Source organism: Pseudochaenichthys georgianus, chromosome 1 (genome assembly GCF_902827115.2).
Source record: "Pseudochaenichthys georgianus chromosome 1, fPseGeo1.2, whole genome shotgun sequence".
In the NCBI taxonomy this organism is placed as follows: Eukaryota; Metazoa; Chordata; class Actinopteri; order Perciformes; family Channichthyidae; genus Pseudochaenichthys; species Pseudochaenichthys georgianus.
The window spans coordinates 31,680,617-31,705,184 of record NC_047503.1 but is presented as its reverse complement, the minus strand read 5'-3'; the positions used below and the strand labels follow the sequence as shown (position 1 = coordinate 31,705,184).

The window sequence follows — 24,568 nt, the reverse complement described above, 5'->3', positions numbered from 1 at the left end:
AAACAAAGCACAGATATAAATATTCATTAACTATGCATGCATAGTTAACAAATGAGGATAAGGCACTGGCCTCGTAAGCCAGGTCGATTCCCATCTGGGGTGGTATGGTATGTTTGAAAATAGTTTATACAAAAGTCAACTTCAATGCATCGTAAGTGAGATATTGTGAGTGATTACTCACATGGACAAATATTAAAGTTTCTTAATTACTTGCGTGTAAATTACTACGAGAATTGAAGGAATGTATGACTCATACGAAAATATAAGCACACTAGCACTGGATATTAATGCTTTAGTAAGGGACATTGCACCATGCCATTTACTTGTGCCTGTATACATGTTGACATTTGGCAGATTTTGAATTTTGTACATGAGCATACATTGTGCAATATTATTGCAGACAAGCAAAAGAAACAAGACAGTTTTATGAATAATCAGCGATCTTTATTGATTTCTCAGTGTAGTGCAGTTTCATTCATATAGTCCAACATCAACTTCCTCGGGGAAGTTAACAATCTGTACAGCATCCTACAGCCTCAGTCCTTTGACACAAAGGAGATAAAAGAAACATCAGGAAGATCTGAGGACAGAGACGTGCAACAAAAGCATTGTGCATTTCTCATGAGTTTCTTCTCGACACCAGTCTTTAGTGGTTGTCTGGTCACAACACCCCTTAACAGGAAACAAGAGAAAACCATTAAAACATTTAAATAAGCACCCGGTTTAAACATTTTCAAATTCATCAAAACTCTTCCAAAAACACAACTCGGAAAATAATTTGGTAAACATGGTAAGAAAACTCAGAATTTGGTATTGAGAAAAATTGTAGGAAAAAAAAAGAAGGTGAAAATATTCTACATTTCAAAATAAATAAATAGGAAAGATAATTTTATTATCACTCCAGCAAAAGCATAATAACTCACCTCCTGTAGAAGTAGAGAACAGGCGTGACTTCATAAGCTACCAGGCAATGTCAGACCTCTCCCTCCAGAGGCATCCTGAGTCACAGGCACCACACCTGCAAATCATTCAAATGTTCAGCAACCAAATGAAATAGTCACAGCACAGTAAAAAAAAATCAAAGGGGAGATAAAACGTGCAACTTATCTGATAGCTAAGCAGCCTATAGTTTGCTGACAGGAAATTATGCCACACAAGGCCTCAAATCAGCTGATCTAAGTTTCATAACAGCCCCTGGGGCAAAGGATGACTGTCTTCAAATGTGGTTTCTACTCACTCATCTTTTCCATGTGAAAGACACCAGGAAGCTAACAGCAGACAGCCTAACAATGTGCCTGCACATGGGCCTAATCCATTCACTATAGAATCTGCTGATTCATTGAACCCATTACAACTGAAGTAACCTGAGGCAGTGCTTTGCGGGTTGCAAATGGAAACTTGCTGCCATTTGCTCTAAAGAAACGGGTAAACAAATGGTATAAAAGATGTAGTGCAACTGTGCCTGCAGGAGGTTCCCAACTAGTACAATTGTATGAAAAAAGAAAAGCCCCCTTGTATTAAACATTTAAATGTGGCTCAGGTCACTATCAAACTCCAGTCATGGGACAGCAGTCCTACTGGTGTTAGCGAAAACCCGGCCATGTTACTGTGGCACACTTCCGACACCCAAACACAGACGAGATCAGTGCCAGGCTTTAATTGTGTGCTGCATATTTAATGCTATGCGTTTTGAGTGGCATGCTCTTGCTTTAACCAAACATCTCAATCATCTAGACATTTATGATATTGTCCTACTTTTATAATTAAACGTGCAACATAAAGCTTTGTGCATATACAGACCTGCTCTGTATTCCTGAAGGAGAGGATGCCAACATGCCCAGGTTCAAGAGGCAACAAATGGCTCTGGCCGTTCCCAAGCCTTCCTCGCATTATAAAATACACACTACCTGGAGAGGAAAACACACAATGACACTCAACATACTCATGACACAGCCACACAGATTGGTCATCTGATTAGCCATTCTACTCAAGGTCAAGCTTTTGCTTCAATTTTATGAATTCATTTTGTATTCAGACTGGCCCTATTGTCGTTGTACCACTATCCAGTTATCCAAGTCACTATAGGTCAGTTTTGGTGCATTTCTTCAAATCATTTGTAATTATATTTAGCAAACCATTTTTAAATGTATATTCTCATAGACTAAAAGGTTAAAATGTGGCACAGGTCACTATCAAACTCCAGTCATGGGACAGCAGTCCTACTGATGTTAGCGAAAACCCGGCCATGTTACTGTGGCACACTTCCGACACCCAAACACAGACGAGATCAGTGCCAGGCTTTAATTGTGTGCTGCATGTTTAATGCAATGGAATACAATTTAAAGTCTATCAAAGCAAATACCAGCATTAAATCAAGGCTAGCTTGTCCTGTGATTTGAACTTAAGTGCAATTGCATAAGATAAAACAGTGAAACGAGAGTACAGAGTCATGTAGAAGACAAAGATAGTCTAATTTGTGTTTTTTTAGGCATGTTCTTGATAAAACAAAAACACATTAAGTACAAATGTATGTAATGGTCCTACTTTTGTAATAAAACATGTAACATAAAGCTTTGTGCCTATACAGACCTGCTCTGTATTCCTGGAGGAGAGGATGCCAACATGCCCAGGTTCTAGAGGCACCAAATGGCTCTGGCTGTTCCGAGGTCTGCATCACGGTATAAAGTACACACTACCTGGAGAGGAAAACACAATGAAGCTCGACACACAGCTTGGTCATCTGATTACCCATTCTACTGGCAAGGTCAAGATTTTGCTTAAACGTGATGAATGCATTTTTTTTTTTTTTCAGATAGGCCTCATTGTAATCGTACCACTATCCAGTTATTTGAGTCAGTATCGGTGCATTTCTTCATTTGTAATTCGTTTTGGAAACTATTGTTATTTTTAAAGACAATGTATAATCTTGCACTTTAAAGTTCAAATGTGGCTCAGGTCACTATCAAACTCCAGTCATGGGACAGCAGTCCTACTGATGTTAGCGAAAACCCGGCCATGTTACTGTGGCACACTTCCGACACCCAAACACAGACGAGATCAGTGCCAGGCTTTAATTGTGTGCTGCATGTTTAATGCTATGGAATACAACTTAAAGTCTATCAAACTAACAGTGAAACGAGAGTACTGAATTGATCCATGTTTGAATGCTTATATTTTCAACTTTCATGTGGAAGACAAAGAGTCTAATTTGCATTTAGTTTTTTGTGGCATATTCTTGCTTTAACAAAACACATAAAGTACACATTTATGTAATGGTCCTACTTTAGGACAGACCTACTTTTATAATAAAACATGCAACATAAAGCTTTGTGCAAATACAGACCTGCTCTGTATTCCTGGAGGAGAGGATGCCAACATGCCCAGGTTCTAGATGCACCAAATGGCTCTGGCCGTTCCCAGGTCTTCATCACATTGTTAAGTACACACTACCTGGAGAGGAAAACACACAATGAAGCTTGACACACAGCAACAGAGTTTGGGGATCGGATAATTAGCCAGTCTACTATCAAGGTCAAGCTTTTTCTTCAATTTTATGAATTTATTTTGTATTCAGATCTGACCTATTGTAATCATCCCACTACCCAGTTATTTGAGTCAATATCGGGGCATTTCTTCGAATCATTACTATTTTTTTTAATGTATATTCCTGCCCTACAACATTCAAATGTGGCTCAGGTCACTATCAAACTCCAGTCATGGGACAGCAGTCCTACTGGTGTTAGCGAAAACCCGGCCATGTTACTGTGGCACACTTCGACACCCAAACACAGACGAGATCAGTGCCAGGCTTTAATGGTGTGCTGCATGTTTAATGCAATGAAATGCAACTTAAAATATACAAAAACAAGGCTAGATTTTCCTATAATGTGACCTCAAGAGCAATTGCACAAGATAAAAACAAAGTCATCAAACTAACAGTGAAACGTGAACTGAATTGATCCATGGTTGTAAGCTTATATTTTCCACTTTCATGTGGAAGAAGACGATAGCCAAATTTGTGTTTAGTTTTTGATGGCATGCTCTTGCTTTAACAGAACATCTCGTACAAATTGGTGTAATGGTCCTACTTTAAGACAGACCTACTGTTATTAGGAAAGTGAAACAGGTTTTAATTATTTAGGCTGGAATTGGTAAAGAATCATGAACTATTAGTCAAAACTCACTGTCAGTATCTTTTGCAGATGCTGCTCCATCTGAGAGCCAGGTTGGTTCCTGCTGCAATGAAGGTCAGAACACCCTCCTCCTGCATCTACGGCACATCCAGACATCGTGTCTAGTGAGTTATGAGTTTGATGGGAAAGCTGGAAGAAAAACAAAACCAAAAAAATGTGCGACATGGATTTAGTTTTTAATTGAGATGCAATCCATTGTCATCGTCCCACTATCGAGTTATTTGAGTCAGTATGGGTCGACATCTTTGCATTTCTTCGAATCATTTGTATCGTTTAGCAAGCCATTGTCGTTGTTTTTTTTGTAAATGTATATATACACATTCCTGCTCTTTAATGTTAAAATGTGGCTCAGGTCACTATCAAACTCCAGTCATGGGACAGCAGTCCTACTGATGTTAGCGAAAACCCGGCCATGTTACTGTGGCACACTTCCGACACCCAAACACAGACGAGATCAGCGCCAGGCTTTAATTGTGTGCTGCATGTTTAATGCAATGGAATACAACTTAAAGTCTATCAAAGTAGTGTCACACTAACAGTGAAACGAGAGTACTGAATTGATCCATGTTTGAATGCTTATATTTTCAACTTTCATGTGGAAGACAAAGAGTCTTATTTGCGTTTGGTTTTTTGCGGCATGCTCTTGCTTTAACAAAAACACATCAAGTACAAATTGATGTAATGGTCCTACTTTAGGACAGACCTACTTTTATAATAAAACATGCAACATAAAGCTTTGTGCATATACAGACCTGCTCTGTATTCCTGGAGCGGGTGACACCAACTTCGCCCAGGTTCTAGATGCACCAAATGGCTCTGGCTTTTCCCAGGTCTTCATCACGTTGTTAAGTACACACTACCTGGAGAGGAAAACACAATGAAGCTTGACACACTCATGACACAACTTTTTTTTCTTTTAAACCCTAGTTCTTTTTTTAATGTGTATATATATGCCCATTAATGTTAAAATGTGGCTCAGGTCACTATCAAACTCCAGTCATGGGACAGCAGTCCTACTGGTGTTAGCGAAAACCCGGCCATGTTACTGTGGCACACTTCCGACACCCAAACACAGACGAGATCAGTGCCAGGCTTTAATTGTGTGCTGCATGTTTAATGCAATGAAATACAACTTAAAATATTTTTAAAAAACAAGCGTTCAAAGCAAGGCTAGCTCTTCCTTTGATGTGAACTTTAAGTGCAATTGCACAAGATAAAAGTCATGAAACTAACCGTGAAACCATGTCATGTTGAAGACAAGAACACTCTAATTTGTGATTAGTTTTTGGTTGAATGCTCTTGGTGTAACATAATATCTCAAGGATAATATGGTGTAATGGTCCTACTTTAAGACAGACCTACTGTTATTAGGAAAGTGAAACAGGTTTTAATTATTTAGGCTGGAATTGGTAAAGAATCATGAACAATTAGTCAAAACTCACCGTCAGTATCTTTTGCAGATGCTGCTCCATCTGAGAGCCAGGTTGGTTCCTGCTGCAATGAAGGTCAGAACACCCTCCTCCTGCATCTACGGCACATCCAGACATCGTGTCTACTGAGTTATGAGTTTGATGGGAAAGCTGGAAGAAAAACAAAACCAAAAAAATGTGCGACATGGATTTAGTTTTTAAATTGAGATGCAATCCATTGTCATCGTCCGTCTATCGAGTTATTTGAGTCAGTATGGGTCGACATCTTTGCATTTCTTCGAATCATTTGTATTGTTTAGCAAGCCATTGTCGTTTAAAAAAAAAAAAATGTAATGTGTATATATACTAGGGGTGTAACGGTACACGTACCGAAATTATTCGGTACGGGTCCTTCGGTTCGGTACACGTGTGTACCGAAGTGTACCGAACGAATATAACGTTAAACGTAAAAAATTGAGAACGTGAACAACTTCTTGGAAGTAATCTCAGGTGCTGCGTCGCAGCATTCAGAGTAATTTGCTCCCATTGTGTTCAACGCGTCATAGAGCGAGCAAGTCATTTCATTGGACGAGCTGGTCAGAGGGATGCGTTCAAATGTAGTCAGTAATTTGAGGAACTGTCGAAATGGCGAACGCAGATAAAGTTGAGCTCGAAAATCCTCCAGCATCATTGAAGTGTCCGGTTTGGGAACATTTTGGTTTCGCAGTTACGTACAAGGATGACGGACAAAGACAGGTGGACCGAACCAAAGCCGTTTGTCGGCATTGTTCAACTAAAATTGATTACGCGGCTGGCAATACATCAAACTTGCCCACTCATTTGAAAAGGCATCACCCGAACATGAATATCACCGGTACCAAAAGACTGAAGTGTAAACCCAACTCCCATTAGCATTTAAGCCTCCACCACTCGCAAAAACTTCAGACCGAGCCAAAGCTATTACAAACGGCAAATATCCTTATGTTGCCATGTTAGCAAAGCGCTACCTGGCTGTATCTGCTACTACCTCTGTCCCTAGCGAGAGGGTGTGTTCTCCACAGCAGGAGACATTGTTAGTGCCAGCAGATCTGCCCTTTCGGCAAGCAATGTGGACAAGTACATTTTTCTTTAAAAAAACATGACAATACAATGACAAGCAAGTCATTATGTCTAACTGGCTGCTTAGGTACTAGTACAGTACAGTTCAAATACAGATTATTTCAGTTCATCGAAAAGCTGCACCTTAATGTTTATTTTATATTTATTTGAGTGAATATTCATAGTTTAATAATAATGTAAAACCCAAAACTAATTTTATTTGAGTGAATACATTATTCACAGTTTAATAATAATTATAAAAAAAATATGTTATGTTTTGTGATAATTTTTTCTGCTGTACCGAAAACGTACCGAACAGAACCGTGACCTAAAAACCGAGGTACGTACCAAACCGAAATGTTTGTGAACCGTTACACCCCTACTATATACACATTCCTGCTCTTTAATGTTAAAATGTGGCACAGGTCACTATCAAACTCCAGTCATGGGACAGCAGTCCTACTGGTGTTAGCGAAAACCCGGCCATGTTACTGTGGCACACTTCCGACACCCAAACACAGACGAGATCAGTGCCAGGCTTTAATTGTGTGCTGCATGTTTAATGCAATGAAATACAACTTAAAATATTTTTACAAAACAAGCGTTCAAAGCAAGGCTAGCTCTTCCTTTGATGTGAACTTTAAGTGCAATTGCACAAGATAAAAGTCATCAAACTAACAGTGAAACCATGTCATGTTGAAGACAAGAACACTCTAATTTGTGATTAGTTTTTGGTTGAATGCTCTTGTTATAACATAATATCTCAAGGATAATATGGTGTAATGGTCCTACTTTAAGACAGACCTACTGTTATTAGGAAAGTGAAACAGGTTTTAATTATTTAGGCTGGAATTGGTAAAGAATCATGAACTATTAGTCAAAACTCACTGTCAGTATCTTTTGCAGATGCTGCTCCATCTGAGAGCCAGGTTGGTTCCTGCTGCAATGAAGGTCAGAACACCCTCCTCCTGCATCTACGGCACATCCAGACATCGTGTCTAGTGAGTTATGAGTTTGATGGGAAAGCTGGAAGAAGAGAAAAAAGAAAATTGTTTTAGATTTCGTTTTTAATTGATGGGATACATTCTCATCGTCCCACTATAGTTATTTGAGTCAGTATGGGTTGACATCTTGATCTTTGTATTTCTTCGAATCTTTGATATTGTTTTGCAAACCATTGTCGTTTTTAAAATGTGTATATATATATATATATATATACACATACATACCTACCTACCTGCTCTTTAATGTTAAAATGTGGCACAGGTCACTATCAAACTCCAGTCATGGGACAGCAGTCCTACTGGTGTTAGCGAAAACCCGGCCATGTTACTGTGGCACACTTCCGACACCCAAACACAGACGAGATCAGTGCCAGGCTTTAATGGTGTGCGTCAATATAAAAGGGGAAAACGTGTTTAGCAAATTGGTAGTTTTTAAATATATATTCCTGCCCAGGGACGATGGATGCAATTTAGCTACAGTTAGTTATGTGTTACCACTGGCTCAAGAGTTGTGTTGTGCATGCCCCGTATATACATTAAACGCAAGGCAGCCATTAAAGCGAGTTCATTAATGTATCCCTGCAGCATAGTTATAGCTTTTCTTACATGTTAATCCTTACATAGTGTAATAATAAGACGGTAATTCAGAGTTATATTTCTCACCACGTGGACCAGACTTGCAGGGACCAGCGCCTCGCGGTCGAAAGGGAGAGAGACAGGAAGTGGCGTCGATTATATATATTTTAGTCTCTTTGCCCCGAGTGCTGCCTGTCAGGTCGATTATGGCGAGAAAGGATCCGTCTTGTGTAAAACTCTCGCGAGAGTTTGCAAGTCACGTGACTGAATGTTTACGTTTGGCAGGCAGCCTTTCAGTTACGATCGTTAACATCAGTGGGCCACAGCAAATGATAGTGAGAAGCTAAACTATCTATTAAATATGTCAATTACAGGGAGTGTGATTGTTGAAATAGGGTGTTAGCGGTCTTGCTGTTCAAAGAAGAATGAAAACACTGTAGATCACCAACACTATGGTTTATTTTATTTTCACAGGCAAGTCAACGTTATCGCAGTAAAAGTCCCAAGATAGCTCCTGGTGCAATAAAATGTTCCCTTTCAGTGTTTTACTATTATGTCTGATGTTTCTCTATTAATATTGCTGCTGCATTAATGTGTATGTTGCATGTTACTGCTGTGTAGATGTGTTTCCGAGCCGCTTCGATTACAACGAGAGTTACAACGAGAACGTGACGTCATATGTACACAAGACGGATCCTTTCTAGCCATAAACTAGGTCAGGGGGGTATACTGCGAAGCAGGATTTTCGCTTAGCCGGCTAAATTCAGGGGAAACTCCGGCTTTCCGGTCATCCGAAGCTGGTTCTCTTTTTAGCAGGCTAGATCTCCATGGTAATATATGCTAAGCAGCTAACCTGGTCGGGACCAGGGGGGTATACTGCGAAGCTGGTTCAACCTAACCTGGATATGTTTGAGTTAGCCGGTTGGCCTAATCCAAAACATACGTGCTCTCGCTAAACTGTACTACGACGCTGGTTATCAAGTGGATCGCTCAAGCCAGCCGTGTCCTATCTAGTTAGGTGCGCGTTCACATGAAAGGGGTGGTATCTGGAGCATTCGACCAATCACAAACATGGAGAAGCGCACTGACAGCTCAGCGTCATACTTCCTGAATGAAAAGTGAACTTTAATATAGTCAAATATGAAGAAGTGAAACTTTAAACATCCATGACTTAAACACTTTATCCAGGATAAAAGCCACATAGCTGCACCTGCAAGGTGAATACAGCTGGCAAAAGAAAAAAGTGTTTGAATGCGTACATTAACAGGTTTACGATATCACTGCCCCGTCTAACACACGATCTGACTTCAATTACATTTGTCTCGAGTGTTTCGTCAACTTATGTGTTGCTTAAAATAATACTTCTGCATACAGTATGTGACGCTGTGAGTGTTGCACGGCCAGATACGGCTCAGCTGACTCAGATAAGGAGATATATGATACATTATGAAGTGATATGCCGCGGACTGTACTTAATGTACTCTGATCCGGTTACTTATGTTGTGGCCGATATTTAAATAAGCTTTCTTAACGCTAATGTTATAATAGTCAGATTGCTCTGAAGATGGGAGGTGATATTCTATTAATGTTCACGTTCACACAGTCGGTGATTTTTGCCGGCCGTCTTTCCTGCAACGGCAGCTTTTCTGTATTTCCTTTCTCCTGTAATATGACTTGATCGCTTTAAACTCCGCACACTGAGCTCTGATTGGTCAGCAGGCGGTGCTTTCACTGAATTGAGCTCTTAGCCTGCAACCTAACCTGGGGCCTATGCTGCGAACCTGGTTCAACCTAACCTGGATATGTTTGAGTTAGCCGGTTGGCTTAATCCAAAACATACGCGCTCTCGCTAAACTGTACTACGACGCTGGTTATCAAGTGGATCGCTCAAGCCAACCGTGTCCTATCTAGTTAGGTGCGCGTTCACATGAAAGGGGTGGTATTTGGAGCATTCGACCAATCACAAACATGGAGAAGCGCACTGACAGCGCAGCGTCATACTTCCTGAATGAAAAGTGAACTTTAATACCAGTCAAAAATGAAGAAGTTAAACTTTAAACATCCATGACTTAAACACTTTATCCAGGATAAAAGCCACATAGCTGCACCTGCAAGGTGAATATAGCTGGTAAAAGAAAAAGTGTTTGAATGCGTACATTAACAGGTTTATGATATCACTGCCCCGTCTAAAACACGATCTGACTTCAATTACATTTGTCTCGAGTGTTTCGTCAACTTATGTGTTGCTTAAAATAATACTTCTGCATACAGTATGTGACACTGTGAGTGTTGCACGGCCAGATACGGCTCAGCTGACTCAGATAAGGAGATATATGATACATTATGAAGTGATATGCCGCGGACTGTACTTAATGTACTCTGATCCGGTTACTTATGTTGTGGCCGATATTTAAGTAAGCTTTCTTAACGCTAATGTTATAATAGTCAGATTGCTCTGAAGATGGGAGGTGATATTCTATTAATGTTCACGTTCACACAGTCGGTGATTTTTGCCGGCCGTCTTTCCTGCGACGGCAGTTTTTCTGTATTTCCTTTCTCCTGTAATATGACTTGATCGCTTTAAACTCCGCACACTGAGCTCTGATTGGTCAGCAGGCAGTGCTTTCACTGAGTTGAGCTCTTAGCCTGCAACCTAACCTGGTCCCGACCAGGTTAGCTGCTTAGCATATATTACCATGGAGATCTAGAATGCTAAAAAGAGAACCAGCTTCGTAGGACCGGAAAGCCGGAGTTTTCCCTGAATTTAGCCGGCTAAGCGAAAATCCTGCTTCGCAGTATACCCCCCTGGTCCCGACCAGGTTAGCTGCTTAGCATATATTACCATGGAGATCTAGCCTGCTAAAAAGAGAACCAGCTTCGGATGACCGGAAAGCCGGAGTTTCCCCTGAATTTAGCCGGCTAAGCTAAAATCCTGCTTCGCAGTATACCCCCCAGGTTAGGTTGCAGGCTAAAAGCTCAACTCAGTGAAAGCACCGCCTGCTGACCAATCAGAGCTCAGTGTGCGGAGTTTAAAGCGATCAAGTCATATTACAGGAGAAAGGAAATACAGAAAAACTGCCGTCGCAGGAAAGACGGCCGGCAAAAATCACCGACTGTGTGAACGTGAACATGAATAGAATATCACCTCCATCTTCAGAGCAATCTGACTATTATAACATTAGCGTTAAGAAAGCTTACTTAAATATCGGCCACAACATAAGTAACCGGATCAGAGTACATTAAGTACAGTCCGCGGCATATCACTTCATAATGTATCATATATCTCCTTATCTGAGTCAGCTGAGCCGTATCTGGCCGTGCAACACTCACCGTGTCACATACTGTATGCAGAAGTATTATTTTAAGCAACACATAAGTTGACGAAACACTCGAGACAAATGTAATTGAAGTCAGATCGTGTTTTAGACGGGGCAGTGATATCATAAACCTGTTAATGTACGCATTCAAACACTTTTTCTTTTGCCAGCTGTATTCACCTTGCAGGTGCAGCTATGTGGCTTTTATCCTGGATAAAGTGTTTAAGTCATGGATGTTTAAAGTTTAACTTCTTCATTTTTGACTAGTATTAAAGTTCACTTTTCATTCAGGAAGTATGACGCTGCGCTGTCAGTACGCTTCTCCATGTTTGTGATTGGTCGAATGCTCCAAATACCACCCCTTTCATGTGAACGCGCACCTAACTAGATAGGACACGGCTGGTTTGAGCGATCCACTTGATAACCAGCGTCGTAGTACAGTTTAGCGAGAGCGCGTATGTTTTGGATTAGGCCAACCGGCTAACTCAAACATATCCAGGTTAGGTTGAACCAGGTTCGTAGTATAGGCCCCAGGTCCGCTACGCACAGTACCAAGCCTGATTCTGAATTATTAACATATAGTTTGTTGTCACTGTTGTGTTCTCTTTATGCATCCATGGTTGTGACCATGAGGTGACATATAAACTATTAGCTCTGAAGGCTGGTGAAATTAGCTCCGTCGAAATAAAAGCACGTTCAAACAAACAAAGCAATCAAAGCATAACAAGTATTTTTTTCTATACTGAAACAAATGAACATGTTTTTTGCAAATCTCAGTAACTGCATAAATTACAACATCTGGAATAAAGTACATTTTTAGGCAACACGACCTTTGACAAGGTCAGCCTAATGCACTGTATGCAGGAGGCGATGTGTAACTTATCTGACTTACAAACAAATGGGTTTAATAGGAATGGGATGTCGTTTTGGGGAAATTAACACAATAACCAAATAAAACAGAGGAGTAATTTATCTTCCAAAATATAAACAAAACAAATAGTCCAGTCTTTTATAAACGCGCTCAAAAGTGAATATATATTTGATACCAAAATCATTCAGTTGAATCGAGAGTTAACTTATGATCTGAAAGTCACAACCAACCATGGAAAGAGTTCAGCTGTTTTGTGAAATCCTTAATTCATTTGAATGGTCAGGTGAACATTTGTTGAAGAGACCCAGATATTTGAATGTGACACTTTCCCCTCAGGCTCAGGTCATGTTTGTGAGGATGGACCAGCTTTAGCAAATTGCTGGTGATGGTGAAATGGAAATAATGTACCTGGGCTTATCATTCTTTAGGAAAATGCAAGGACGCTTCACTGACTCCAGCTTACGAATTGCAAACTAGTGTCATGATTTATTTGCCTCTGGCGAGTGCTGGTCAAAGTCAAAGTCAACTTTATTGTCAATCTTTCAGTGTGTGTGTACAAGGCAAGGCAAGGCAAGGCAAGTTTATTTATACAACACCTTGGCTTTCAGCCCCTTTCAGCACACGGCAACCCAAAGTGCTTTACATAATAAAATAAAAGACATTTAAGAATAAATACAGTGGAAACACATTATAAAAAGGCATTTAAAAATAGTCATTTTAAAAAGCAAAGATAATAAAATAAACACAACAGGTATAAAATACATGGATAAAAGCCAAACTGCAGTTACAGACAGAGAGATCGAATACTATTTCCCACAATCCCGAATACAAAAATACAAATATAAATAAAAATATGTATATACCTATATATACACAATCAACAGACACATTTATACATATGCACACATTAAGACCTAAATAAAAGCACAACAATCAATCAGTGGCAAACCGTCAGGGCCTTCAATGTATTCAGAGCCTGCATGGAACACTCAGATAAAACAACAAAAAATCGATTTAATTATATAAATAAAGTGTATATAAAATGAATAAATTAGAATCGTATCTGTGTTGTCGATCTGCAATATTACAGTGTTACGTTGATTTGTTTGTCCTTCTCGGTCCATGCACTACGCATTTCCATGGAAGCGCCACAGGAAAAAAAATCCTGTAAGTCAATATATTGACTTAGCTATCTCAATATATTGACTTACTATCTCAATATATTGACTTACTATCTCAATATATTGACTTACTATCTCAATATATTGACTTACTGTCTCAATATATTGACTTACTATCTCAATACATTGACTTATCTATCTCAATATATTGACTTAGCTATCTCAATATATTGACTGACTATCTCAATAATTGACTTACTATCTCAATATATTGACTTACTGTCTCAATATATTGACTTACTATCTCAATATATTGACTTACTGTCTCAATATATTGACTTACTATCTCAATATATTGACTGACTATCTCAATAATTGACTTACTATCTCAATATATTGACTTACTGTCTCAATATATTGACTTACTATCTCAATATATTGACTTACTGTCTCAATATATTGACTTACTATCTCAATACATTGACTTATCTATCTCAATATATTGACTTAGCTATCTCAATATATTGACTGACTATCTCAATATATTGACTTACTGTCTCAATATATTGACTGACTATCTCAATATATTGACTTACTGTCTCAATATATTGACTTACTATCTCAATATATTGACTTAGCTATCTCAATATATTGACTTACTCAGGATGAGTTTGGCTGTGTTTGGCTGTGTATCGCTAAACAATGAAACAACACCTCCACGGAGCTTAGCGCGATTCACAACGTCCCGACCAATCGGAGCACACTGTGAGGGAGGGTGGGGGCTGGAGCTATTGGAGCTACAACGAGCCGTTAAAGGCAGAGAGTGAAATTCAGTGAATACACGTAGTTTACAGAGATGCTGTGAGAAACCAATGTGAGTTTGGAAAATTGCACAATATAAATCTATTCTAGTAGACCTCAACAATGGAATTATGATCAGTGGAAATGGCCATGACATGGGACCTTTAATGCTTGCTTCATTAGTGTGATTTCTACAACTCCTTTTTCTTTGGGGAACATGTGAAGAGAGAGTTAACAGGCATCAAAGGTTCCCATCTATAGTTGAACCAATGATGTTTTAATCACATGGTTTATGTCTCAACGATGGTCTCTCTCAACCCATTTTGAAGTAGGCCTGCCCTATATGCATATCTTTATATGCAAAACAACTCCTTGAGCAGCAGGAGGCATTCACTGACCAGGAGAACAGAGGGACCACACATCACACCTTGTACTCGTCTCTACAATTATCTCTTACCACCATGGAGATGTTCTTCTTTCAAATGCTCTTTATTGTGTGTGTGTCTGAGCCTGTGCAGATTGGAAAGCATGTTTATCCAGCAATTTACGCTACATGGCCTGAAGCTCAACAGTATTGCAGAGATCATCACACTGATCTGACCCCCATCACTACACCATGGGAGGAAGAGAGTCTAAATGATGCGTCAATCGGGAAACTGAGCGGTTATTTCTTCGTTGGTCTTTACATGAATGGAACAACCTGGATGTGGTCTGGAGGAGGAGAAGCAACATACTTACCGTGGGCTGGTGGGCAACCAGCTCACTTAGACTGGTTGACAGTTGCTATTGCTTGTTTTCCCAGCTGCACTAATGGATGGTACAATGTCCATCTAACCCGTCGTTTTCCTTTTTTATGCTTCAATCTGATCGTGTCTGAGTACAAGGCGACCTGGGAGCAGGCGATGTTGCACTGCAAACAGAATCACACGGCACTCACCAGCCTGACCTCTGAGACCGAGCACCTGTTGGCCTTGAGAGAGATCAAGCACGACAATATCACTGACCGGGTGTGGATCGGCCTGCGTTACCTGGGGGACCACTGGCTGTGGGTGAATGGAGACCCTCTGCAGTACGAGGCCTGGCCCCAAGGAGACCAGGACCACCAGTGTCCAATATATAAACGCTGTGGAGCTTTAACCAAAGAGGGACTGTGGGAGAACTGGGACTGCAAGGAAAAACTCAACTTCATCTGCTATTAGGTCTCATTCATGATATTTCAGGTTTTAGCAGTAGCTGCAGGTGAAATGTTTGATTTTGTTTGAAAACGCTCAGTCCAAATAATACACGTCTTTTTACAGGACTTTAGTTTAACTTTATACTAAAACTGGCAATTGTATCATGACAACGTTTTTGTTTGTGATTTTAGCTTTAATTCGCATCTTGTTTGCGTCTGTGTGAATTTTAAGTGAATTTAGAAACTAAAGTGCCGGGTCGATATCTAACAATCCTCCAACCTTGTTTTGTCAAATATTATTTGAAAGGTTGTGAGAATGCTTATTAAAAGATAAATAATTAATAATGAATGTATTATTTAATAATTATTCAAACCAATCCATTTTAAAAAGTACAAACATTCTATAGAGCTTTAAGACCTCAATAACTGTTTAACATTGATATATTTCTTGTGTAACATTTATATTTAATACATGATATAGGCCTATATATTTGACATACATAGATATATATATATTATATTATGGCTTGTGGTTTTGGCTGTGCAAAATGAATGTGTAGTGGCTCTGACAATGTTTTAAAGTAACATGCATGCTCTCCTTAACCGGGTTGAAACTGTTTGGTATGGTTGATTTGACGGTTGCTATCAAGAAATGTAGAGAAATCCATCAGAATGCAAAGTCAATTTTCTTTCTTATGTCAAAATAAAGAAAAATCCATGTATTTTCTTTTTAAAAGAGAACAATTTATTGACATTTAAAAACCAGGCAGGCACAGCGTCTGTCTGAGCAAACACATGCACAGACAACATGTCTACAATGACCATAAACAATATAGTCACAACAGAGGATCAACGGAGAGATGATGAAGTTTATCCACGAGGTAATACTTCCATGTATGAATTACATCACATTTAGAAACACCGTTTGTGTTACACAGTAAACACCGAAAACTACTGTCGTTATTTTTGCTTCACAACCTTCCTCCTTACATCACAGATCACCCAGACGTTAGAAGCCTTTCTGTCATCTTATCAATAAAAGCTTCAGTGTGTTGTGTCATGATCCATTTTCCAAAATAAAGTTAAGTCTTTCCCTCTACTTGTGAGATTTTCCATTACTTCTATCAACACCATAATCATCATTTTCAATATATCACCTCTTTTTATATCAATTACAATAAATAATGTTTATAGTGAAAGGCAGACTGTACAATGAACATAAAAATAGGACTTTCATTTGTAATACCGTATTTAGTTAAATATGTACAAAGCCAGGAAGATGGTGGTAAAGGTCAAGGTTCACTCCAGCACTGATATGATATATTCTGTACCACTTGAGTAAGCAATGCTTTACTTATGAGTAAAATGTTCTGCAAATATGATAACATTAGGTGAATCAGGAATTACATTATTTATGTACTTAATGTATATAAAAAGAGGTCAAATTATTAAAGTGCTTACTTAAATACAAGTAAACATTGGTGTTTTTATGCTCCCCCAAAAAATAATTAAGCATTTTAATTACAAAAATCATGAACCGACTGAAATGCTGCCACGGGTCTGAATATTTGTTCTGCTACATCTCTTAAGCCTTTAAAAAAAAAAAAACACACATCAGGTTTGACTATGCTGAGTCGCTCAATGCATCACAGGTGTGTTTAAACTTTAAGTTGGCACAGTTTAAAGCAGCATTGCAATAAAGGCTTTATTGTGATTTTCTTCCCAGAATGCAGCTGGGTGAGTACCTATGATTGTCTGAGCCTGCTTCACAATTGGTGAGTAAGAAAGGTTGGTCAATCTCATGCAAGTTCCTAAAATATGGCGGAGGCCGGAGCCCTCTCTTCTGCAGTGATTTGCTTTCGGTTGGCTCAGTATGGTGCAGTCTGCTGAGTCACTAGCAATCACACCCCCTTAATGTCAAGGGAAATCTTTTCTAAGCCGCAGCCAGAAAAAACATAAATAGTGAGATGAGGAATAATTTCATTTCACAGCAGGGAGTGTAACGTTCAGCCCTAGGTGGACATGTCAGGTGTTACATCACAATTTCAGACTTACAGACACAAACAGGCACATTTTCACAAACATTTAAAATATCAACAATAACTCAGTCACAGCATTCTCTCTCTCTCATTTATCCACCTGGTTCCTATTCTGAAAGATCTTGGGAGTGCCGATTCATCGTCTCTACGAGCTCCTTGTTTCTTCTGTCATGGGGCCTTCAGTGAGAACATAATGTGAATCAATATCCACTCATATTCCATCCAGTGTTGTTTAACACTGATGCTCTTCAGGATTTGAGGCCCATCCGAGCCATTAGCTGTTCGTAGACAGTCCAAGCCATAGCGGCCATCAGTGTGCGTCGCAGAGACCTCGGGACGGCCCCGCGGAAAAACCCGGCCATGCCGTGCTCCTGAGAGAAAACAGAGCAGGACATTTCAGTATGTTATGGTCAAACTTCATCTTTCGTGCCAACAAGAATATGTGTGACTTTTCTCTAATTAACATTCACATGCAGTAAGATCAAAATGTACAGCGGTAATTAAATGAGCACACACCCTGTAGATGTAGCAGATAGCATTAGTGGTGCTCCAGTGGGACGGGCTGACTTGAATGTGTGTCTTCACCACGTCTGCCGGCTGTGTGGCCAGCGACGCCATGACGCCCGCCGCCATCCCACAGCTGAAGTTCACCAGCGGGGCATAGGCCGACGAACTCACCTCTGAGAGAAGGAAACACATATTTAACAAACAATAGAGCTCTGGACGTGTTGTTGTAATTAAACAAATCAAAACAGCGGTCAACATGCTATCTGAATCTTCTGAAAGATTCAGATTTCTTCAAATTAGGAACAAATGTTCATTGAAACATCATATAACACTTAATTGTACGTACAAGACTGTATATGCCAATTATGATAATTACACACAAATGTCTAATATTATTAAATTAAGAAGTAGTTACATTTTTAAAGGACATGGATATAATGTATAATATATGAAGTCAGTGGCTGTCTTTTATTGCTGTTTTATCATATGACTTTTATTCTACATTTTATAGTTGTACTGTGAATTGTGTACTGTACTGTAAAGCACTTTGTACATCCGTGTTGAGAAGGGTGCTATATAAATAAAGTTTTACTTACTTACTTACTATAAAATGCAATTTGCAGATAAAAACGGGTGGATTCAACCCACGTTGTGTTGCTGACTACCTGGGAAAATACATTTTTGTCTAGGTTTAAGACATACAGTATAGGCACAGAAACCTTTGTAGGCCAAATATTGGAAAGCACTAAACCGTTCACTATACACTTGAATGATGTTCTGCAGTACAAGGACAGCACTCACTACCTGCAGCTAGAGAAAACCATGCTCTACATTTTAATGACCTCCATCTTGATTTGCTGATGCAGTGCTCTCACCTTCAGGCAGAGCCTTCTTGGCCTGGCTGTAGAACATAACGTAGATGCCGGAGAAGGGAGCGTCTCGGAGCAGCGTGGCAGTCAGGCCTGAGAACAGAGCCCTGACTCCCTCCGTCTCATACACACTCTTCAGAGCCCCTGCCACGCTCACATAGTTGTAACAGCCACTCTAAAACAACGTATGAACAAGGAAAATTAATATGGTTCATTATATCTTTGTTACAGTGTTAAAGAAGAGTGCTCTGTATACTACATGTTGTAGATGATGGTCATTCTTTTATGGATCCTAGTGTAAGGGTGATTTATTGGGTACAAGGTCTCACAGATACTTCCAAGATTCACTGTTCACAACATTTGTTATGTAAGGCTAAACAGTGGCATGTCAGCAAGAACTAAGCCCAACTCCACAAGACATAAGATGAAGGAAGTACAAGAGATTTAAGTTACTACTACTTTATTTTCAATTACAAAACTGTTTTAAATAACCACTTCTGTTTTTACTGCAGTAAAAGTATTATTACTTTTTGCCTCGTTTCAGACGTTTTTTCGAAAATCTAAAAAGATTCTCGCGTTCTTTGCTCATTGAAGTTTGTGTCCCAGTTTTAGCCGGGATGAATACTGTATCTTGAAATAGTCACTATGAAACAGTTACTACATGCACATCACTACAAAATAAGACTCAACGAGCATATATCCCCAGACAAATTAGCTTATTTTCTTGTGGTGTTCATTAAATACTTCTCCTGGATTTATTGTCACTTGTTTAAACATGTGTCTGATATTGAGGTCTGTCTGTATGTAAAGAAACTGCCGCGCGCTCACCTCAAACCGCGTCTTGATCACAGTGAAGGGCAGCATGCTGACGCCAGCCACGGTTCTGGCCCCCGCTCCCAGCAGAACTGCCTCTCCAGCGTTGGGCGAGCGCTCCAGGAAGTAGTGCTGCTTCAGGGAGTAGAAGGTGCTGAAGTAGATGCCCACGCCGGGAATGCAGCGCACAAATGACTGGAAGAGAGGAAAAAAATGAAGTCATAAGCATTTCTTATATTTGCTTAATGTGATGGTAGCTTTAGCTCAAAAATAAAAATCCAACACCAGTGATATTCAGAACATGAATTCTTCTTCTTTTAAGGAAGAACCAATTTATTTTGGCCTAATGTTGGTCTGGGGCTTAAAAACAACAGCATTTGAGACTGCAGATTTCTTAATAATAATGAAAAACTTCAGTTACTCACTGGTGAAACTCCTTTCCACAGACTGAAGAATTTCTCTGTCCTAATAACGTTGATGAAAACGTTGAACATCCCCACCCTTGGTGCCCTGCAGGATGACATTTAAAAACATTTGAAGGTGTGAAAGAACATACATTCAGACGCACACAAAATATTTGTTGTTGTGGTGTGAAAAATAAATCAGATATTAACAATTAAACAACCAATTAACAGATATTATCTTCTGAAAATGTGAACTAAGGCCTCCACCTGCTGTTTAAATAAAAAATCCACTTTTAGCCTTTTACATTTCCGATTCTTGTTTCCAGTGGAGCAATTGCAGAGTCCGAGCCTGACAGTTTGATTACACGCTGGTATGACTAATTGCCCTAAATGGGTCATACCAGCAGATTCAGCACAGCAATGATTGCAAATTGTGTCCCTCCCATGCTGTGTATTTGTGTGTGCATGTGTGTTTGTGTGGGATTGTGTCCCTGAGGAGCATGTTGTGTGTGTGTGTGTGTGTGTGTGTGTGTGTGTGTGTGTGTGTGTGTGTGTGTGTGTGTGTGTGTGTGTGTGTGTGTGTGTGTGTGTGTGTGTGTGTGTGTGTGTGTGTGTGTGTGTGTGTGTGTGTGTGTGTGTGTGTGTGTGAGTAGGTCAGGAATAGCAAAAGAAAGATAAGACCTGGCGGGGACATGTACAGTCGTCCAATGACATGCAGATGAAATATGTAGTGTGTGTTTGCATGTTGTCCAAAAACATGGTGTGCGTGTTACATGCGTGTAGTCTCACCCCGGCTTGGCAGTTTTCTGCAGGGTCTGCAGTCGTGTTTTGATCAGATCCAAAGGCTGGAAGAGTAGGGTAGAGCAGGTGCCGCTGAGAGAGCCACACATAAAGGCTTTGAGAGCTGGGTGGGCCTGAGGATGATGACAGACAGAGTTACAAAAGAGGGGTGATGGAAAGAAATACAAGAGGACACAAGGGAGAGTGAAAGAAATGCCAAAAAGTGGACCAGGAAGGAAGGGGAAGCGGGGATTTACAGAGAAAGAGGATGAAGCAAAGAGAAACATAAAGGTTAAGTCACATTTCTTTCTTGGCATTGGTCACCTCTTGTTGAAGAGAAATAATTATACAGAAATAAGCCCCACATACACAATAATGAACGTTATCTAATATACATATAAAGGATTTACATTTGAATGTTAATATACTAGTATGGGTCATGTTCAAATGATGGAGATGTGCAGAGACAGTCCACACACACACACACACACACACACACACACACACACACACACACACACACACACACACACACACACACACACACACACACACACACACACACACACACACCCACACACACACACACACACACACACACACACACACACACACACACACACACACACACACACACACACACACACACACACACACACACACACACACACACACACACACACACACACACACACACACACACACACACACACACAGTTGGGTAAAATTAAACTGAGACTAGACATTATCTGTGGTTACATGCCTCAAACATGGACAGACACATTTGAAGGTAACAGTTAAACAGAAAAAACAAGTAAACGATGAAAACTAAATGCTTATAATAATGCAAGAAACACAATTACATCAACAAACAAAAAAATAAATAAACCACCATAAATAGGCTGTCTGCTTTTGACACAACGTTCAATATGTTGAATGTAGATATAGTATATCTACACACATACACACACTCCTACCTTTATGCCGGGGGCTCGGCTCTGAGAATCCGGTTTCCCTTGCATTGTTCCCTCTGTCACCTCCCTCTCTCTGTGAAGCTGCTATTTCAAATAGCATATTGTAAAATAAGCATCCATCTCTATCCAAAACCTTCCTCCCCCCAATTCTATCCCCCTCTCTTCTTCTCCGACCCACAATGGCTTTCTCCTGCTTTTGCCCCCCCCCCTTTCACCGCCAAAGCAGGAGCTTAATCCAGCCCTCGTTTTTCTATGGGCTTCTGTCTTTATCTTTCAGAGACACACCAACACATCTGTATCCCCCCCCCTGTAAAGCTCACTGCTAAAGTGCATCTTTGTCAAACCGCATGAGTCATGAAGTGGCTGTGTGTGTGTGTGTGTGTGTGTGTGTGTGTGTGTGTGTGTGTGTGTGTGTGTGTGTGTGTGTGTGTGTGTGTGTGTGTGTGTGTGTGTGTGTGTGTGTGTGTGTGTGTGTGTGTGTGTGTGTGTGGTGTGTGTGTGTGTGTGTGTGTGTGTGTGTGTGTGTGTGTGTGTGTGTGTGTGCTGGATCAACAATTCAGCAAAATCAAGTGAATAAAACCCTGCATGATTCCATAATGCCCTGTGAATAAATAGGCTGGATTTTAATAAGCATGTTGTCATTATATTGAATTGTTCTCGTCAGGCACTTAATTCACAGGAGACACTTCAATCAAGTGACTTAATCCATAAACACATTTCTAAATTGATTATCTCTATTATTTACTGTGTAACAATTTTGATATATAGTTAAATACATTTGGAATTTAATATCAGGATGTCAATATATTTACTACATATTGACATATTTATTGAAATAATAATAATTATTATTGATATACACACATACTGTACTTTTTTTCAGTATTTCTCACATAGTAGTTTTAACTGATGTGCCATACAGCTGGACAGGTTGTTTATTTTCAATCATTAATCAACACTTGCAGCTTGGTCCAACAGTCAAATGGTTAAAGTCGATTCTTTTTTTTTACTGCCGATTACAATATTATTGTATGGTCCCAACAACACACATACGATAAGCATTACAATTGAAAGCATTTTCCTTTTTTATATATTCTTATTTTGTTTTTTTACATCTGTTATTCTGAGTGTTCTACTCTATTGTAATACTACATGGTAGTATTACTACAGTATATACTACATGGTAGTATATATACACGTGCTTGACCACCACTTTAAAGTCAAACTTGTAACATTGTAGGTCAACCTTTTGAGAGGGTTAATGAATCAACATGCCATAATAAAATATTTAGCTGGCCGACAACATCCTCCTCGACACAAACCATGTCCAGAACAGTGAATATGAATTGTTAGATCAAATTGATGAGATTCCCACGATATTATATAGATAGATAGAAGCATGTTTTTGTGCACCAGTCAATTCTCAAATGTAGTTCATTCCTAAATCTTGGGCATGTTTCTCTTCAGTGATTGTAATGTTATGAAAAATGTATGTTTCCTTGTATCATGACTTAAATATTTGTCCTTGTTGATGTTGCAAATGGAGCTGGTGTGATGAAAGACACTCGATTTGAAAAGTAAGTACTATCGTATCGTATTTTAACTGCTTTTATTGTCTTGGATGAATACATAAATGCCAATAAAAAAGGTGGTAATTTACCCTCTTACTGACAGATTGAGTAAGTACAGTGGCTGCATAATGACAATCATAACAAACAGCAGCATGCAGGGCACTCACCGCTGCTAACTCCATCTTTGACCTGGAAGCTGGCTCCACTTTCTCCCTTGGTGCTGCCGTTTTGGAGCTAGTTAATTTCACCCGACGATACTGAACGTTGGGAAAGTAAAGAGCAGCCATATGTCACATTTCAAAAACAATGAAGTGGTTTCACAGGAGCTGTAGCAGCAAGCTAGTTTAGCTAATTAGCTGTATGCTAAAGTGCATGCAGGGTGACATGAGCCTCGCAGGACAGGCTAACATTGACAGGCATAATACTAGTCAGATATAAAATTAGAGACGTGTTAGTATGAAATCCGAAAAGCTGCCAGTATGAGAGACAGTTTTGTTATGGGAAAAAAACACATTCACTAGCTACCTAGCTTACTTAGCATGCTAGCTCTTCTTACCTGACTTTGAAGTGTGTTAAGGGATGATGGAAGTGATCGTCACACCTGGCAGCTCCAGGAACCCCATGTTTAGTTTTTACTCTTACTATCTGCATACGTTTCTGAATAGTCTTGTTTTAGTCAACCTTAAAATGGCCTAAAACACAACTTTCTGGCAAAGCTCGTCAGCTAGCTAACGTCAAAGCTAGCAGCTCACTCTAGTAACTTGTTTAACTTAAGTCTGGCTCTCTTCCTCAATAAAACGAAACCTGTTAATGACCTGACACGGGTCGAGCCTTAAAATCTGTTTTAGTAAAAAATACAGTTTTGTCCGCAGTTATAAATGTCCTACAGCAGAGACTGACTGATGTTATCGCTGCTTGCTGTGCTGCTGCGAGTGGTAGCTCATAGCTACAAAGTTCACCTCCAGTGGTCGACGCACGCGCACACACGCACGCACACACTCACTAGTTATAACATAAGCCGATATGTGAACTATATAGTTAATGCAC

The 24,568-nt window shown here is 39.7% G+C and overlaps 1 protein-coding gene, 1 long non-coding RNA gene and 8 other non-coding genes across 12 annotated transcripts; all 10 read right to left on the bottom strand.

The window, feature by feature from the left end:
- Positions 1-225: 225 nt before the first annotated feature.
- LOC117446942 (uncharacterized) lies at positions 226-8,457 on the bottom strand. Of its 2 annotated transcripts, none has more exons than XR_011643229.1 (10): positions 8,368-8,457; positions 7,589-7,726; positions 5,636-5,773; positions 4,946-5,053; positions 4,185-4,322; positions 3,344-3,450; positions 2,590-2,692; positions 1,801-1,907; positions 924-1,018; positions 226-672 (listed from the first exon to the last, which is right to left on the bottom strand). It is a non-coding gene; the product is annotated as an uncharacterized lncRNA (long non-coding RNA). The 2 variants fall into 2 exon arrangements; XR_004552182.2 differs by having other exon boundaries at positions 231-672; positions 2,590-2,696.
- Positions 1,528-1,670, bottom strand: LOC117455882 (small nucleolar RNA SNORA62/SNORA6 family). The gene has a single exon (XR_004553198.1). It is a non-coding gene; the product is annotated as a small nucleolar RNA SNORA62/SNORA6 family (small nucleolar RNA).
- On the bottom strand, positions 2,173-2,315 carry LOC117455895 (small nucleolar RNA SNORA62/SNORA6 family). Its single transcript, XR_004553201.1, has one exon. It is a non-coding gene; the product is annotated as a small nucleolar RNA SNORA62/SNORA6 family (small nucleolar RNA).
- On the bottom strand, positions 2,943-3,085 carry LOC117455902 (small nucleolar RNA SNORA62/SNORA6 family). Its single transcript, XR_004553202.1, has one exon. It is a non-coding gene; the product is annotated as a small nucleolar RNA SNORA62/SNORA6 family (small nucleolar RNA).
- On the bottom strand, positions 3,684-3,825 carry LOC117455907 (small nucleolar RNA SNORA62/SNORA6 family). Its single transcript, XR_004553203.1, has one exon. It is a non-coding gene; the product is annotated as a small nucleolar RNA SNORA62/SNORA6 family (small nucleolar RNA).
- LOC117455887 (small nucleolar RNA SNORA62/SNORA6 family) lies at positions 4,533-4,675 on the bottom strand. Its single transcript, XR_004553200.1, has one exon. It is a non-coding gene; the product is annotated as a small nucleolar RNA SNORA62/SNORA6 family (small nucleolar RNA).
- LOC117455876 (small nucleolar RNA SNORA62/SNORA6 family) lies at positions 5,160-5,302 on the bottom strand. Its single transcript, XR_004553196.1, has one exon. It is a non-coding gene; the product is annotated as a small nucleolar RNA SNORA62/SNORA6 family (small nucleolar RNA).
- On the bottom strand, positions 7,113-7,255 carry LOC117455873 (small nucleolar RNA SNORA62/SNORA6 family). Its single transcript, XR_004553195.1, has one exon. It is a non-coding gene; the product is annotated as a small nucleolar RNA SNORA62/SNORA6 family (small nucleolar RNA).
- On the bottom strand, positions 7,954-8,096 carry LOC117455866 (small nucleolar RNA SNORA62/SNORA6 family). The gene has a single exon (XR_004553194.1). It is a non-coding gene; the product is annotated as a small nucleolar RNA SNORA62/SNORA6 family (small nucleolar RNA).
- Positions 8,458-16,286: 7,829 nt separating the features above from the next.
- On the bottom strand, positions 16,287-24,482 carry slc25a38b (solute carrier family 25 member 38b). 2 transcript variants are annotated; one of them, XM_034083453.1, is made up of 9 exons: positions 24,078-24,482; positions 23,689-23,778; positions 21,954-22,034; positions 20,986-21,110; positions 20,218-20,302; positions 19,808-19,987; positions 18,986-19,154; positions 18,120-18,283; positions 16,287-17,974 (listed from the first exon to the last, which is right to left on the bottom strand). In XM_034083453.1, exons 2-9 carry the CDS (start codon positions 23,701-23,703, stop codon positions 17,852-17,854), a joined length of 942 nt encoding a protein of 313 aa, XP_033939344.1. In that variant the 5' UTR covers positions 23,704-23,778; positions 24,078-24,482; the 3' UTR covers positions 16,287-17,851. The 2 variants fall into 2 exon arrangements, with proteins under 2 accessions (XP_033939344.1, XP_033939351.1); XM_034083460.1 differs by lacking the exon at positions 21,954-22,034.
- Positions 24,483-24,568: the final 86 nt, after the last annotated feature.